The following is an 18,246-nucleotide window of genomic DNA, read 5'->3' as shown; positions in this document are numbered from 1 at the left end:
ATGATTCACATTTTTTGTAATGCATTCATTTCACACAACTTTCAATGTTTAAAAAAATTGTTTGTGGTACACTTGAATTTGTGCACGTTTTGATTGTGCACAAATTTCTTGTACTTTTCACTTAAAAATGCACTATTAAACTTTCAATAAAGATTGTGTATTGGTTTCGTGGTTCAAGTTCATTCCCATTTAAAAGATCTATCCAAACATGTACAATTAAGTTTCATGCAAGCAAAACTGACACCCGTTTCACCAGTTCATTTATTGTTTTCATTTCATACAATTCAATGTTCACATTTCTTTAGCCCTATTACATTATATATATATTTATAAAAAAATGACAAGTCATAAGCAATCCCTCCTTTTATTACAGGCTATAGCATTGAATCCTTCAATAGTGGCTAGTAAGAAGGCAAATGTACTCTACCCAATCCCCCACAGCCTTCTGTGTAAATCCTTACAATGCTTGAAATAAATACATGTCCCCAAAGCCAGAATACAGACAAGCTGCACCATGCGGTCTCTAACTATTAGAGGGGGGTGAGACAGGTTTGTAAATAATATTAAATAGGCATTTTTTTGTTTTAGTTGTGGTATTGTACAGCTTTGCCAGAATGTATGTGAGGAAACTTTGGTCCACCGAGTGGTTGTGTTTTGGTCCACGGTGCGGTTTAACCATAGAGGTCGTCGTCGTTGTCCTCGTTGAAGACTGTACCACCGCTGCCACCAGCAGAGCCCTGGCTGGGCCCAGCACCTGGCGCAGAGCTATTGGGGAACCTGAGATGAGGAGAGGACGGGAAAGTAACTGTTTAGCTCAGTACAGTACATATCAAGGGGAGCCAGCTTGGTAGTGCCACAACATTCCTTATGTAAACCTTATGGCATGTTAGCTGTACTTTGTAAGAAGAAAAGTTCAATGAATGTTCCCACTGGGTGTATATAGGCTATAAATGATCTAGGATATATGAGCAGAAAAAGTTACCTAACAGTATTATTCAACATCATCCGCTATGTGAAATGCGTGTTCTTACCGGAAGCTGCCGAAGCCTCTGCTCTGCTGTAACGTCTGTGCGAACATCTCGTATTTGCGGATGTCGTTGTCGCTGACTGAGCGGCGGGCGAAACGCATGGCCTCCTCAAAATGGTCTTTACGGATCTCTGGGACAGGGTCATCCTCCTCAACCTCCTGTGGGGGCAAGGGCAATAAATAATTTATATCTTTAAAATAACATCACGCTTTCTCTTCCTCCAGTATGTGTGTGAATTGGTTTAAGGTTCAATGCATTATCCCTACTCTTCTTCCTGTGTATAAATAATGTATAGAAATCTTTATGGTTTATGTGTCCGTTAAAGAAATGCCCAGGTTGATTTACTCAGTCATTTAATAATTAAGAGATTAAGACACTAAGACTGGCTTTGTAGCATCTACAGACTCATAATTGAAGTGTCTTAAAGGCCTGGGTAAGTCCAAAATCTCAAATATATTTTGATATGTTTAACACTTTTTTGGTTACTACATGATTCCATGTGTTATTTCATAGTTTACAATGTAGAAAATAGTAAAAATAAAGATAAACCTTGAATGAGTAGGTGTGTCCAAACTTTTGACTGGTACTGTATATAAAAATCAGCAAAAAAATTAACGTCCCTTTTTTCAGGACCCTGTCTTTCAAAGAGAATTCGTAAAAATCCAAATAACTTCACACATCTTCATTGTATATGGTTTAACACCGTTTCCCATGCTTGTTCAATGAACCATAAACAATTAATGAACATGCACAACTGTCGTTAAGACACTAAAGGCAATTAAGGTCACAGTTATGAAAACTTAGGACACTAAAGAGGCCTTTCTACTGACACTGAAAAACACAAAAAGAAAGATGCCCAGGGTCATCTGCGTGAACGTGCCTTAGGCATACTGCAAGGTGGCATGAGGACTGCAGATGTGGCCAGGGCAATAAATTGCAATGTCCATACTGTGAGACGCCTAAGACAGAGATACAGGGAGACGAGATCGTCCTCGCAGTGATCGTTCTCGCAGTGGCAGACCACGTGTAACAACACCTGCACAGGATCGGTACATCCGAACATCACAACTGCGGGACAGGTACAGGATGGCAACAACAACTGCCCGAGTTACACCAGGAACGCACAATCCCTCTATCATTGCTCAGACTGTCCGCAATAGGCTGAGAGAGGCTGGACTGGGGGCTTGTAAGCTTGTTGTAAGGCAGGTTCTCACCAGACATCACCGGCAACAACGTCGCCTATGGGCACAAACCCACCGTTGCTAGACCAGACAGGACTGGCAAAGAGTGCTCTTCGCTGATGAGTCACGGTTTTGTCTCACCAGGGGTGATGGTCGGATTCGCGTTTATCGTCGAAGGAATGAGCGTTACACCAAGGCCTGTACTCTAGAGCGGGATCGATTTGGAGGTGGAGGGTCCGTCATGGTCTGGGGCGGTGTGTCACAGCATCATCGGACTGAGCTCGTTGTCATTGCAGGCAATCTCAACGCTGTGCGTTACAGGGAAGACATCCTCCCTCATGTAGTACCCTTCCTGCAGGCTCAACCTGACATGACCCTCCAGCATGACAATGCCACCAGCCATACTGCTCGTTCTGTGCATGATTTCCTGCATGACAGGAATGTCAGTGTTCTACCATGGCCAGCGAAGAGCCCGGATCGCAATCTCATTGAGCACGCCTGGGACCTGTTGGATCGGAGGGTGAGGGCTATGGCCATTCCCCCCAGAAATGTCCGGGAACTTGCAGGTGCCTTGGTGGAAGAGTGGGGTAACATCTCACAGCAAGAGCTGGCAAATCTGGTGCAGTCCATGAGGAGGAGATGCACTGCAGTACTTAGTATCTGGTGTGGCCACCAGCTGCATTAACTGTTACTTTTGATTTTGACCCCCCCTCCCTTTGTTCAGGGACACATTCAATTTATGTTAGTCACATGTCTGTGGAACTTGTTCAGTTTATGCCTCAGTTGTTGAATCTTATGTTCATACAAATATTTACACGTTAAGTTTGCTGAAAATAAACGCAGTTGACAGTGAGAGGACGTTTCGGTTTTTTTGATGAGTTTACATGCATACAAACATACATACAGTTGAAGTCGGAAGTTTACATACACCTTAACCAAATACATTTAAATTGTTTCTCACAATTCCTGACATTTAATCCTAGTAAAAATTCCGTCTTAGGTCAGTTAGGATCACCACTTTATTTTAATAATATGAAACGTCATAATAATAGCATAGAGAATTATTTATTTAAACTTTAACTTGGGCCAAACGTTTCGGGTAGCCTTCCACATTAAGTTGGGTGAATTTTGGCCCATTTCTCCTGACAGAGCTGGTGTAAGTAACTGAGTCAGGTTTGTAGGCCTCCTTGCTCACGCACGCTTTTTCAATTCTGCCCACAAATTGTCTATAGGATTTAGGTCAGGGCTTTGTGATGGTCACTCCAATACCCTGACTTTGTTGTCCTTTAGCCATTTTGCCACAACTTTTGAAGTATGCTTGAGGTCATGTCCATTTGGAAGACGCATTTGCAACCAAGCTTTAACTTCCTGATTGATGTCTTGAGATGTTGCTTCAATATATCCACATCATTTTCCTGCCTCATGATGCCATCTATTTTGTGAAGTGCACCAGTCCCTCTTGCAGCAAAGCACCCCCACAACATAATGCTACCACCCCCGTGCCTCACGGTTGGGATGGTGTTCTTTGGCTTGCAAGCCACCCCCTTTTTCCTCCAAACATAACGATGGTCATTATGGCCAAACAGTTCTATTTTATCAGACCAGAGGACATTTCTCCAAAAAAGTACAATCTTTGTCCCCATGAGTAGTTGCAAACCGTATTCTCACTTTTATTAATGGTGGTTTTGGAGCAGTGGCTTCTTCCTTGCTGAGCGGCCTTTCAGGTTATGTCGATATAGGACTCGTATTACTGTGGATATAGATACTTTTCTACCTGTTCCGTCCAGGATCTTCACAAGGTCCTTTGCTGTTGTTCTGGGATTGATTTGCACTTTTCGCACCAAAGTCCATTCAACTCTAGGAGACAGAACGAGTCTCCTTCCTGAGCGGTATGACAGCTGCGTGGTCCCATGGTCTTTATACTAGCGTACTATTGTTGGTACAGATGAACATGGTACCTTCAGGCATTTGGAAATTGCTCCCAAGGATGAACCAGAATTGTGAAGGTCTAAAAATTTTTTTCTGGGGTCTTGGCTGATATTTTTCTTTTGATGTCAAGCAAAGAGGAACTGAGTTTGAAGGTAGGCCTTGAAATACATCCAGAGGTACACCTCCAATTGACTTAAATTGTCAATTAGCCTATCAGAAGCTTCTAAAGCCATGACATAATTGTCTGGAATTTTTCAAGCTGTTTAAAGGCACAGTCAACTTAGTGTATGTAAACTTCTGATCCACTGGAATCGTGATACAGTTAATTATAAGTGAAATAATCTGTCTGTAAACAATTGTTGGGAAAATGACTTGTGTTGTGCACAAAGTAGATGTCCTAACCGACTTTCCAAAACTATAGTTCGTTAACAAGAAATTTGTGGAGTGGTTAAAAAACGAGTTTCAATGTAAACTTCCGACTTCAACTGTACATACATACCACACCAAGGTTGGAATAATACTGTGAGAGCTGTTTGAAAAGACCGCCTGAACCCCCAAACAGTCCTAGCAAAATTTGTTGCTTGAGAAATTGCTCCTTACAAAGAAGCAATTTTTGTTTGTTTTAAATTAAAATGTTAAAAAACAATCACAGTAAGGTACTTAATTGTTATCCAGAAATGATTTGATATTCAGATAAAAACGGCTGCATTCGACCTTTAAACAAAGGTTAGCTGTGTGTTGGGCAAAAATGAATGTCCGGCCTCCCGGGTGGCGCAGTGGTCTAGAGCACTGCATCGCAGTGCTAGCTGCGCCACCAGAGTCTCTGGGTTCGCGCCCAGGCTCTGTCGCAGCCGGCCGCGACCGGGAGGTCCGTGGGGCGACGCACAATTGGCATAGCGTCGTCCGGGTTAGGCCGGTAGGGATATCCTTGTCTCATCGCGCTCCAGCGACTCCTGTGGCGGGCCGGGCGCAGTGCGCACTAACCAAGGGGGCCAGGTACACGGTGTTTCCTCCGACACATTGGTGCGGCTGGCTTCCGGGTTGGAGGCGCGCTGTGTTAAGAAGCAGTGCGGCTTGGTTGGGTTGTGCTTCGGAGGACGCATGGCTTTCGACCTTCGTCTCTCCCGAGCCCGTACGGGAGTTGTAGCGATGAGACAAAATAGTAATTACTAGCGATTGGACACCACGAAAATTGGGGAGAAAATGGGATTAAAAAATAATAATAATAATAATAATAAAAAAAGATGAATGTCCAAGTCAAGAAAGCTTACCAGCAGCACTTGCCGCACTGGTAGCCTATTCGAGGGTGCTTTTTCAAAACCTACAGTGCATTCGGAAAGTATTCAGACCCCTTGACTTTTTCCAAATGTTGTTACATTACAGCTTTATTCTAAAATGTACTGTTTTTTCAACACCCCATAATGCAAAAACAGGTATTTAGAAATGTTTGCAAATTTCACATTTATGTAACTATTCAGACCCTTTACTCAGTACTTTTTTGAAGCAACTTTGGCAGTGATTACAGCTTCGAGTCTTCTTGGGTATGACACTACGAGCTTGGCACACCTGTATCTGGGGAGTTTCTCCCATTCTTCTCTGCAGATCCTATTAAGCGCTGTCAGTTAGGATGGGGAGTGTTGCTGTACAACTATTTTCAGGTCTCTCCAGAGATGTTCAATCCGGTTCAAGTCCGGGTGTTGGCAGGGCCACTCAAGGACATTCAGACTTGTCCCGAAGCCACTCTTACGTTTTGTTGGCTGTGTGCTTAGGGTCGTTGTCCTGTTGCAAGGTGAACCTTCGCCTGAGTCGGAGGTCCTGAGAGCTCTGGAGCAGGTTTTCATCAAGGATCTATGTACTTTACTCCGTTCGTCTTTCCCTTAATCCTGACTAGTCTCCCAGTCCCTGCCACTGAAAAACATCCTCACAGCATGCTGCCACCACCATGCTTCACCGTAGTGATGGTGCCTGGTTTCCTCCAGACGTGACGCTTGGCATTCAGGCTAAAGAAATTGATCTTGGTTTCATCAGACCAGAGAATCTTGTTTCTCATGGTCGGAGAGTCCTTTAGGTGCCTTTTGGCAAACTCCAAGCGGGCTGTCAGCCTTTTACTGAAGAGTGGCTTTGGTCTGGCCACTCTACCATAAAGGCCTGATTGGTGGAGTGCTGCAGAGATGGTTGTTCTTCTGGAAAGTTCTCCCATCTTCACAGAGGAACTCTAGAGCGCTGTCAAAATGACCAGCGGGTTCTTGGTCACCTCCCTGACCAAGGCCCTTCTCCCCCGATTGCTCAGTTTGGCCAGTTGGCCAGCTCTAGGAAGAGTCTTGGTGGTTCAAAACTTCATCCATTTAAGAATGGAGGAGGCCACTATGTTGTTGGGGACCTTCAATGCTGCAACATTTGTTGGTAACCTTCCCTAGATCTGTGCCACGACACAATCCTGTCTCGGAGCTACGGACAATTCCTTAGACCTCATTTGCAAACATTTCTAAAAACCTGTTTTTGCTTTGTAATTATGGGGTAGTGTGTGTAGATTGATGAATAAAAAAATGTAAAAAAAACTTTTAGAATAATGCAATAATAGAATAATGCAATAACAAATGTAACAAAGTGAAAAAAGGGGTCTGAATACTTTCAGAATTTTCCATCAATTCACAAGAGGCTGAATGTATCTCACCAGAAGAAGCATCCGAGCGTGTGAAACAGTGCCCCTCGGTCTTATGCGGGCTGGTCAAAAAGAGTATGACATTGTTGCCGTAGCATTGATGCAATGGAAGCCAGCAAGCATTTGGCCTCCCTTGATAAAAAAGTATAAAATAATAGCCAATCAGCGTTTAGCTAAACTGAGTGAGCTCAACTGTGAATGGTCCTGGCGCATCAAAAAATATATAATAATTAACTTAAAAAAGTGTCAAGGGAAGTCAGTTTGGATTTGGCTTCACACCAACCACATTAAAATTGACAGAAAACGTTGACAGAAAACGTAAATTGTTGAATCTGGTTGTGTTGTAAAATTGTCCCTTTCCAAAATTAGCCATGGATGGAAAAAGGGATTTGGACTTGTGGTTTTACTTAATTCTCCCCTCTGGCCAATGATTGTAACGATGATCCAACCATAAATTCATATATTGTGTCCCTGGCCTAAGAAGATGGAAGTTCAATATGTAGCTAGATGCAGTAGGCTAATGTTAACTAGCTGGTTCATCGTTGCCCAGGGAGTAAGGCTAGCGAGCGAGCATTTCAGCCAGGTAGCCTAGGACAACAAAAACTAAAAGCGTGTACTGCATGACAGAGTCATAGACAGTTTCGACAACATGAAAGCGAGGTGGATAGCATTGTTGTTTCTCTACAAGTAGGGTAGGTCAACATGTTTTTTTCTACTTGCACACACAGAGCAATCAGAACCATTAACAGACATATTTAACTTACGTTGATTGGACTAAATTGTTTTTGGGATCTTTTCGTTGTCACTGTATTAGACTAAGCATAGGTGAATTGATGATGTTGGAATGTTGAAGTTGAAATGTTGCTGGAATAGTGGAGGCAACTCCTGTTTTCTTCGCAGCTTACGGCAATTGTCCATGATTCTAAATCCATAGTTGTGTAGATGTCAGAAACATGAACTGTTTGTCAGAAACATGAACTTGCTTGACCGTGCTGTTGGTCATGCAACTGTTTGTTACACATGCAAAATGCTTTGTGGACTTCACCGGATAGAGGTTGCTCTCCGGTTTTCTGATGAAAGAAAGGTGTGGTTGAATTTATTCTGCAACTGTGTCTTCTTATTGTCTCGGGCCTTAGGCCTATATATCAACGTTTCAAGGCATATGAACTAACAGGTTTTAGTGCAAACAATGCAATTATCACAACACAGGTTGTAATATGGCTTTTTTTGGGGTGGGCTTGGCTTCCCCATTCATTTTAACCACGCACCGCTACTGGACATTATTAGAAAGATGACATTCTCCTCTTTTCTACTATGCAATTCAAAATGTTTTTATTTTGCGGTTGCTAGTGAAACTCATAAAAACATTGGGGGGGGGTAAAATGACATTTATATTTTTGCGGACCCCTGGTCTAGACCGCGTCATTGAATTAATAAAGATGTAGTAGTGACTAAACTCACCATGGCTAAGGGGTTGGTCTGCCGCTCTCTCTCCCTCCTGATCTCATTCTCGATGGACTCCCTGATGGCCATCTTACAGGCCCTCTGACAGATCTCTGTCAGGTCAGCGCCAGAGAAACCATTGGTCATCTTGGCCAGGAAATCCAAGTCCACATCCTATAAATCAGACAGGGGTGGAGGGAGTGTTAAAACCACTTCCAGACAAAGATCAAAACAGTAATGGGAATTAGAAAACACTGATGTTTCCCCACACACAGCAATTTCCATATCAACAACGTTTCCACAAACAATCAATACCCATTACATGAAGCCAGCCTGGAATAAAGACATTTGATAAGCCCTAACCCCACCCCTCAAATCAGAACATGCTGACTGAGGAGATTGGAGAAACAGTTCAGTCAGCACAATGTCAGCGCATGGCCAAATACACATAGATGCTTGCCTTGGCGATGGGTGACTTCCTGAGGTTGGCGCTGAGTATGTTGATGCGGGACTTCTCGTCTGGCAGGGGGATGTAGATGAGCTGGTCCAGTCTTCCGGGCCTCAGGATGGCCGGGTCGATGATATCAGGCCTGGTACAGCACACAGTTTAGTCATTAAACTTAACCTACATTTCTACACAAACCATTCTACACCTCATTATACGCTACCTTATTGTCCACCTCAGATCTAAGTGCATTCAACTAAGGTAGGGGGGACTACCACATATGATAATTGCAAGTAAAACCTTAATACATTTTTTTTTATTGCTTCTAGCATCAACCACAGTGCTAGAAATGTGTTTTTAACACTAGACCACTAAAGCAGTCATTTGGACTGCTCATTCATTTTTATTGACTTTTCCTAAATAAGTCTATATCGATGTTAGAATCTTAATATCACAAAAAGAACTGGAGTTATAACCCGTTTTAGGAGGAAATGACATGAGACGTTTCCAATCCTCCTCCCGACAGTAAAAAATATATATATTTTAAAAAAGACCTGCTCTACTCCTTCTCCCAACAGTTGATAATCACCCCTATAATTGCCTCAAACGAAATCTAAAACTATACCGAAACAATTCACACAACAGATTAAATACACTATATATATTTTTATTTTACCTTTATTTAACTAGGCAAGTCAGTTAAGAACAAATTCTTATTTTCAATGACGGCCTAGGAACAGTGGGTTAACTGCCTTGTTCAGGGGCAGAACAACAGATTTAGTCAGCTCGGGGATTCGATCTTGCAACCTTTCAGTTACCAATAAGCTACCTGCCACATACAAAAGTATGTGGACACTATTTCAGCCACACCCGTTGCTTAATTATTATTCCGGATGCCCTAAACAATCGGAAAGGGGTTCAGAGAAAATGACTTTACACCAGTCCAATCCCTGTACTTTTTGCAGAATATCACTCTGTCCTGTTTTTCCTGGAGAGAAGTGGCTTCTTTGCTGCCCTTCTTGACACCAGGCCATCCTCCAAAAGTCTTCACCTGCCTGCTGCCATTCCTGAGCAAGCTCTGTACTGGTGGTGCCCCGATCCTGCAGCTGAATCAACTTTAGGAGACGGTCCTGGCGCTTGCTGGACTTTCTTGGGCGCCCTGAAGCCTTCTTCACAACAATTGAACTGCTCTCCTTGAAGTTCTTGATGATCCGATAAATGGTTGATTTAGGTACAATCTTACTGGCAGCAATATCCTTGCCTGTGAAGCCCTTCTTGTGCAAAGCAATGATGACGGCACGTGTTTCCTTGCAGGTAACCATGGTTGACAGAGGAAGAACAATGATTCCAAGCACCACCCTCCTTTTGAAGCTTCCATTCTGTTATTTGAACTCAATCAGCATGACAGTGATCTCCAGCCTTTTCCTCGTCACTCACACCTGTGTTAACGAGAGAATCACTGACATGATGTCAGCTGGTCCTTTTGTGGCAGGGCTAAAATGCAGTGGAAATGTTTTGGGGGGATTCAGTTCATTTGCATGACAAGGAGGGACTTTGCAATTAATTGCAATTCATCTGATCACTCTTCATAACATTCTGGAGTAAATACAAATTGCCATCATAGAATGTGTCATTCTCAAAACTTTTGGCCACGACTATGTACACGCAGACCATGTAAGCACGAGCTGACAATAATTGGTTATTTATGACTGCAGTCAGACACATCCCCCGTCATTTGGTTACATACATTTCTGTTAATGCATGTATTAAGTACGTCCATTTACCATTCTCGGAGTAGAAACGTTTGCAGAGTTCACAACCTGCTACACTTGTGAGAAACAAGTTTTGGTTTATTTCATAACCATTACGAGTTTTGCCAATCTTTTCATTGGATTGCTTCGTGAGTGAGCACGTGTCTGTTTTTTTGTTGTCCTGATAACGTTGAGGGAGCGCGCATAGAAGTAAACCTATCTGGCCTGCTGCATGCAAATGTAGGAAAGTGCCCATTTGGCAATGCCTGATTTCTGATTGTCTTAACTAATGATAGTTCCTCAGTATTTGAAAGATCTTTCCAACACTCCTGGCCTCGATAATCACCAAGCCTCGGTGTGAAAGAGCAAAGATCACATATATCCAGTGGAAGCATAATAAAAAAACAACTGTCTGTCCTGAGCTCACTGGCGCAGGAAACTGAGGGCCAGGAATAGGCTAGTTGATATAATGTTGCAAGTTCGGAAGGGACAGCTTCAGGCGGATCCAGTTGTTGATTCGATACAATGTTGCACTTCACTAGCAATAGCTCGTCAAGACAGATCGAAAGGGAGTCAGGCGGAGTAGAGATGAAGGAGATTGAAAGAACCTGAATTTATCAGGATATTGTTTTGTCAGCTTTAGGCCTATGTATTTTACTTAGTCGACGATGAAAGTTATAGGCCTACTGCTGCATTGGCCTATAGGCTATCTCTGAGTTCTACATTTCTTTAGCTAGCCAATGGACAGCCATATGGCAGTGGCTGGTGCTCTCGCCTTTGTTGAATTTGAACTTTTAGATTTGTATCATTTTCCGTCAGATTTTTATGCTTAACAATGTGACAATGATTGAGAAACGTTATTATTGAAATTAAACTGGTCCACGAAAATGTGCATATAAAAAATAATCATAACTTTTACGTAGAAATGGTAGGATAAATTGTAAGCTTCCCCAAAGTTCAAACTCACAAGCTGCTTATGGTCTTTACTACAGTATAACACCTTTTTTTTTTTTTTTAAATGGTGAATGTGCAAGTGCGTGCACGCCTATGGATATCAAAGGCCCGTCCAACTGATTAGTTCTGTCGCTGGCCCTGAATGACAGTTGTGCCTGGATCCACGTTGGATCTAATAACCCTAGCGAACTGATGTTAATCATCTGTTGTCTGCTTGATTTACAGCAGGATCCTGTTAGATTTAACAGACAAAGCATCGAGGTAATTAGTTAATGTTTTCATATGTTTTTGTCCCTCGGATTGGACACCAAATCTACAGTGCGCAATTGTGTAGGTTAGACTATTGCGCAACACCCACCGCTATTCCTATGAATTATTCTGGATATAATGACAAGAATTTACATAGCCTAGTGGGCTTATTCACAATATGATCTGGTAATGAAATAACATGACACATTTGTTTTGTTTTCCGTGTTAGACCTGCAATTTTAAACAATACAAGTGGCTTGAAGTAGCCGACATGAACTTGAATTTGGAGCTCAGAAATTCAAGTACTAGAGTAGGCCTACCTTGAAAATCAGACATTTACGCAATTTGGTGCTTGAAAAGTTCAAGTAATTATTGTAGCCAATGAATAAGTTCTCCTGCTCCCTTACACTGAACAGAAATATAAAAACACAACATGCAAAGATTTTACAGAGTTACAGTTCATAATGAAATCAGTCAATTGAAATACATTCATTAGGCCCTGATCTATGGATTTCACATGACTGGGAATACAGATATGCACCTGTTGTTCACAGATACCTTTAAAAAAAATCGCAGGGGAATGGATTTAAAAAAGAGGCAGTATCTGGTGTGATCAGTTGCCTCATACATCGAGACATCACCTTCGCATAGAGTTGATTAGGCTGTTGATTGTGGCCTGTGGAATGTTGTCCCACTCCTCTTCAATGGCTGTGCAAAGTTGATGGATATTAACGGGAACTGGAACACGCTGTTGGACACGTCAATCCAGAGCATCCCAAACATGCTCAATGGGTGACATGTCTGGTGAGTATGCAGGCCATTGAAGAACTTGGACATTTTCTGCTTCCAGCAAATGTTTACGGATCCTTGCGACATGGGGCCGTGCATTATCATGCTGAAACATGAGGTGATGGCGGCGGATGAATGGCATGACAATGGGCCTCAGGATCTCATCACGGTATCTCTGTACATTCAAATTGCCATCGATAAAATGCAATTGTGTTCATTGTCTGTAACTTATGCCTGCCCATACCATAATTCCGCCGCCACCATGGGGAACTCTGTTAACAACATTGACATCAGCAAACCGCTCGCCCACATGACGCCTTGATGGTTGGGGTATTCATTTTGATTTTATAAAAAGATGCTGTCCCCGCATTCCAACAAAGGCACTACACAAAACATTTTGATTTAACAATTAAACTGTTTTTAGTGTTTTGTTTTTTTACATATAACCGACAGTAACAAACTAATAAAAATGCTATTGTGTTATTGTAGAATTATTATTATTTTTAATTCTAACGTTACCTAAAACCTTCACAAACACAATAAAATTATTATTTTTGTGATAGCATATATGGAATTTATTAATTACATTGTTCGATGTTGCAGTCTGAATGACTGCTCATTAGCTTGAAGAGGGGGGGTCCCTCGAGGCCCAGTGGTTCTAGTGTTAAAAACTCAATTAGTGAGAATAACAGTGTAGCAGAGTGAGCGGTTGAGATGGCCGACCTGTTGGTGGCACCGATGATGAAGACGTTCTTCTTGCTGGACATGCCGTCCATTTCTGTCAGGATCTGGTTGATGACGCGGTCGGCCGCTCCGCCGCCATCACCCACGTTGCCGCCACGTGCCTTGGCGATGGAGTCCAGCTCGTCAAAGAAAAGCACGCAGGGGGCGGCCTGACGAGCCTGGAACACAAGAGGGCTTAGGAGGGTACAATATAGGTTTTGCAACGGAAAACGAGAATAAGCATTTATTGGACGAGTCAAGGTTGGTCCCTCCCTTTTCAGTCATTTTTCTTCCGTTTATGCCTAATAAACACCTCCCAGGTTTCACATTTATTAACCATCTTTGTGCATGTGTAACACAACAATGAAATACCATACAATCAATAAAAACATACAAAAACAGTTCAAATACATGTAAATATGAGGTTAGAGGGATCTGAAGCCATGAGAAATTGGTTTAGTCTTACCTTGTCGAAGATCTCACGAACGTTGGCCTCGGACTCTCCGAACCACATGGTGAGCAGCTCAGGTCCTTTGATGGAGATGAAGTTGGCCTGGCACTCGTTGGCGATAGCTTTGGCCAGCAGGGTCTTACCACAACCTGGGGGCCCGTAGAACAGCACGCCCTTGGATGGGGTCATGCCGAACTTCAAGAACTTGTCTGGGTGCTCCACTGGGTACTGAAGAGAAGCGCAGACCATGAAGGTTAATCAAGACCCACTACAGACAAGCAAAACACACCAGAGAAATTAACTGTACACTTCACTCTCTATTGATAAAAAATAAATAAACAAATGACATATTAGCTTTTATGGCATATATAGCTAAATCTTATCAGTAATGTACCCATGACTATAACATGGCTTACCTGTACAAGCTCCTGGAGTTCCCTCTTGACGTCCTCCAGACCTCCGATGTCCTCCCAGCTGATGTTGGGCACCTCAACCACCGTCTCTCTCAGGGCTGACGGGTTGCTCTGGCTTAGAGCCCACTGAAACACAACACGCATACAAATCGGTTAGTCCTGCTGGTTAAGAGATTCTCTGCTACAACTGGTTCTAATGCTTAAAATGGTACCTGGTCACGTTTTGGGGAGATAACTTAAGCATAAAGTGATGTCCTCAGACCATTAGAAAAAAGGCAATTGCTGGATGCTGCAGATTTACATCGTGACGAAAAACAAAGGTGAATAAAGTGCTCTGTGCTAAGCTACTTTGAGTAGTGTGTGTGTGTGTGTGTGTGTGTGTGTGTGTGTTAAAGGAGAAAATAATCCAGTTCCTTACTCTGAAGTCGTCCATGGTGACAGCCAGGGAGCTCATGACCTCCGCGTCGATGGTTTCGTCCTCTAGGTCGATGAGATCCATCTTCTTCCTGATGGCCTGCAGGGCGGCTTCAGAGCACAGAGCGGCCAGGTCAGCCCCCACATGGCCGTGAGTCTGATTGGCAACCTGGAGGACACAGATAGACATGGTCACACATACAGTGGCGATACAGACACAGACTCAATATGGCAGTGAGTTAACCCACTCGCAACTTTTCATTCCACCTTGCGCACACACACACAAAATGGTGAGTTTCATTGACAACCTCACTCTGTAAAACGACAGTAGTGCTATACACACCTGCTCGAGGTCCACGTCGTCGGACAGTTTCATGTTCTTGGTGTGTATCTGGAGGATCTCCAGTCTGCCTGTGGTGTCAGGGATGCCGATGTCCACCTCCCTGTCAAAACGCCCTGAGGAGCAACGTCACACAGTGAAGGTCAGTCTCACTAACCAGCATAGAAAGATTCCATTTTGATTTCTTTGTTAACGTCAACCCTGTTGATTCACAGCTAGTAATGACAAAGAATCAACATTGGATGAAGATATTCATCAAATATGGTATGTCAAATATAAGAGGCCTCCGACAAAACTCAGAACGGACACTGTTACATTCTAGGTGTGCAAGTGCATTGAGGAGGGATTGTACCAAATCGCCTCAGGGCGGGGTCAATGCTGTTGGGCCTGTTGGTGGCTGCCATGACGATGACGTGAGCGCGCTGCTTTAGGCCATCCATGAGTGTGAGGAGCTGGGACACAATGCGCCTCTCCACCTCACCGTGTGTCTGCACAGGACAACATAAAAAGGTTAATGGCATTCTCGGTTGACACTAAAGTCCCTTTCTCACCATGTCTTGTTGACGACGCCGTTCACGCCAATTGCAAAATATCGTCCTGCTGCAATCTGTCAATTACTTATTCGGAACAGGTTCGATTTGTGTCTTTTCGCATGCGAAAATAAGCTGTTGATCAATATACACTGAACAAAAAAATTCATTAGGCCCTAATCTATGGATTTCACATGACTGGGCAGGAGCCAGGCCCAGCCAAATAATGAGTTTTTACCCCCCAAAAGGTCTTTATTACAGATAGAAATACTCCTTGGTTTCATTAGCTGTTCAGGTGGCTGGTCTTAGACTATCCCACAAGTGAAGAAGCCGGATGTGGAGGTCCTGGGCTGGCGTGGTTACACGTGGTCTGCGGTTAGAAGGCCGGTTGGACATACTGCCAAATTCTCTAAAACAACATTGACCTCCGATTTATTGTAGAGAAATTAACATTCAATTATTTGGCAACAGCTCTGGTGGACATTACTGCAGTCAGTATGCTAATTGCACGCTCCCTCAAAACCTCTGTGGCATTGTGTTATGTGAAAACTACACATTTTAGAATGACCTTCTATTGTCCCCAGCACAAGGTGCACCTGTGTAATGGTCATGCGGTTTAATCAGCTTCTTGATATACCACACCTGTCAGGTGAATGGATTATCTTAGCAAAGGTAAACATTTCACTAACAGGGATGTAAACAAATTTGTGCAAAACACGGAGAAATAAGCGTTTTGTGCATATGGATAATTCTGGGGTCTTTTATTTCAGTTCATGAAACATGGGACCAACACTTTACATGTTGCGTTTATATTTTTGTTCAGTATGAATTGTTATCTGAGACAATGCCAGTGACAGGCCGCTCACTGCTACTGACAGATCTGTGAGATCGTTGTGTGAATGAACAGATGTATTTATTTCTCCATCTGTTTTTTTACATTTGCAATGCATTGGTGCAAAAATGTATTAATTTAGCCAAAGTGATCACATCACACCAGAGCTACACATCGCTCTCGCCATTTAAACTCCCGCCAGTTCATTGCCAATGCTGTAGGCTATTTAATAGCCATTCAGCAACCAAGAAGATCATTCGATGCTTCTCTCCTCGAATAGGCCTAGGCCTATTAGGTAAAAAAAAAAAAAAAAAAAAATGAAATAAGTTTAACTATATTGATGTTCATCGTCTATATATACACTGCTCAAAAAAATAAAGGGAACACTTAAACAACACAATGTAACTCCAAGTCAATCACACTTCTGTGAAATCAAACTGTTCACTTAGGAAGCAACACTGATTGACAATAAATTTCACATGCTGTTGTGCAAATGGAGTAGACAAAAGGTGTTAATTATAGGCAATTAGCAAGACACCCCCAATAAAGGAGTGATTCTGCAGGTGGTGACCACAGACCACTTCTCAGTTCCTATGCTTCCTGGCTGATGTTTTGGTCACTTTTGAATGCTGGCGGTGCTCTCACTCTAGTGGTAGCATGAGACGGAGTCTACAACCCACACAAGTGGCTCAGGTAGTGCAGCTCATCCAGGATGGCACATCAATGCGAGCTGTGGCAAGAAGGTTTGCTGTGTCTGTCAGCGTAGTGTCCAGAGCATGGAGGCGCTACCAGGAGACAGGCCAGTACATCAGGAGACGTGGAGGAGGCCGTAGGAGGGCAACAACCCAGCAGCAGGACCGCTACCTCCGCCTTTGTGCAAGGAGGAGCACTACCAGAGCCCTGCAAAATGACCTCCAGCAGGCCACAAATGTGCATGTGTCAGCATATGGTCTCACAAGGGCTCTGAGGATCTCATCTCGGTACCTAATGGCAGTCAAGCTACCTCTGGCGAGCACATGGAGGGCTGTGTGGCCCCACAAAGAAATGCCACCCCACACCATGACTGACCCACCGCCAAACCGGTCATGCTGGAGGATGGTGCAGGCAGCAGAACGTTCTCCACGGCGTCTCCAGACTCTGTCACGTCTGTTACATGTGCTCATGTGCTCAGTGTGAACCTGCTCTCATCTGTGAAGAGCACAGGGCGCCAAAGGCGAATTTGCCAATATTGGTGTTCTCTGGCAAATGCCAAACGTCCTGCACGGTGTTGGGCTGTAAGCACAACCCCCACCTGTGGACGTCGGGCCCTCATACCACCCTCATGGAGTCTGTTTCTGACCGGTTGAGCAGACACATGCACATTTGTGGCCTGCTGGAGGTCATTTTGCAGGGCTCTGGCAGTGCTCCTCCTGCTCAAAGGCGGAGGTAGCGGTCCTGCTGCTGGGTTGTTGCCCTCCTACGGCCTCCTCCACGTCTCCTGATGTACTGGCCTGTCTCCTGGTAGGGCCTCCATGCTCTGGACACTACGCTGACAGACACAGCAAACCTTCTTGCCACAGCTCGCATTGATGTGCCATCCTGGATGAGCTGCACTACCTGAGCCACTTGTGTGGGTTGTAGACTCCGTCTCATGCTACCACTAGAGTGAGAGCACCGCCAGCATTCAAAAGTGACCAAAACATCAGCCAGGAAGCATAGGAACTGAGAAGTGGTCTGTGGTCACCACCTGCAGAATCACTCCTTTATTGGGGGTGTCTTGCTAATTGCCTATAATTTCCACCTTTTGTCTATTCCATTTGCACAACAGCATGTGAAATGTATTGTCAATCAGTGTTGCTTCCTAAGTGGACAGTTTGATTTCACAGAAGTGTGATTGACTTGGAGTTACATTGTGTTGTTTACCGGCCGTGGTGACTCCTTGCTGTCCCCAGTCCGCCTGGCCTTGCTGCTATTCCAGTTTCAACTGTTCTGCCTGCGGTCATGGAACCCCTACCTGTCCCAGACCTGCTGTTTTCAACTCTTAATGATCGGCTATGAAAAGCCAACTGAGATTTATTCCTGATTATTATTTGACCATGCTTGTCATTTATGGAAATTTTGAAAATCTTGGCT

The 18,246-nt window shown here is 43.6% G+C and overlaps 1 protein-coding gene across 2 annotated transcripts in view; it reads right to left on the bottom strand.

Moving 5' to 3' along the window:
- Nucleotides 1-243: 243 nt before the first annotated feature.
- The window catches only part of LOC139551747 (transitional endoplasmic reticulum ATPase-like), a 39,388-nt gene continuing 21,385 nt past the window's right edge, over nt 244-18,246 (bottom strand). For both annotated transcript variants that reach the window (XM_071363055.1, XM_071363056.1), the window contains exons 9-18: nt 15,125-15,260; nt 14,776-14,888; nt 14,437-14,601; nt 14,022-14,144; nt 13,621-13,833; nt 13,155-13,333; nt 8,704-8,833; nt 8,262-8,417; nt 1,032-1,186; nt 244-777 (exon numbers count right to left, since the gene is read on the bottom strand). In XM_071363055.1, the coding sequence (XP_071219156.1) occupies nt 672-777; nt 1,032-1,186; nt 8,262-8,417; nt 8,704-8,833; nt 13,155-13,333; nt 13,621-13,833; nt 14,022-14,144; nt 14,437-14,601; nt 14,776-14,888; nt 15,125-15,260 (1,476 nt within the window). In that variant the 3' untranslated portion in view covers nt 244-671. The remainder of the gene's footprint in view (nt 778-1,031; nt 1,187-8,261; nt 8,418-8,703; nt 8,834-13,154; nt 13,334-13,620; nt 13,834-14,021; nt 14,145-14,436; nt 14,602-14,775; nt 14,889-15,124; nt 15,261-18,246) is intronic.

This window comes from Salvelinus alpinus, chromosome 24, assembly GCF_045679555.1.
Source record: "Salvelinus alpinus chromosome 24, SLU_Salpinus.1, whole genome shotgun sequence".
NCBI classification, from domain to species: domain Eukaryota; kingdom Metazoa; phylum Chordata; class Actinopteri; order Salmoniformes; family Salmonidae; genus Salvelinus; species Salvelinus alpinus.
The sequence above is the reverse complement of the archived record's forward strand: the minus strand, read 5'-3'. Positions and strand labels throughout refer to the sequence as shown.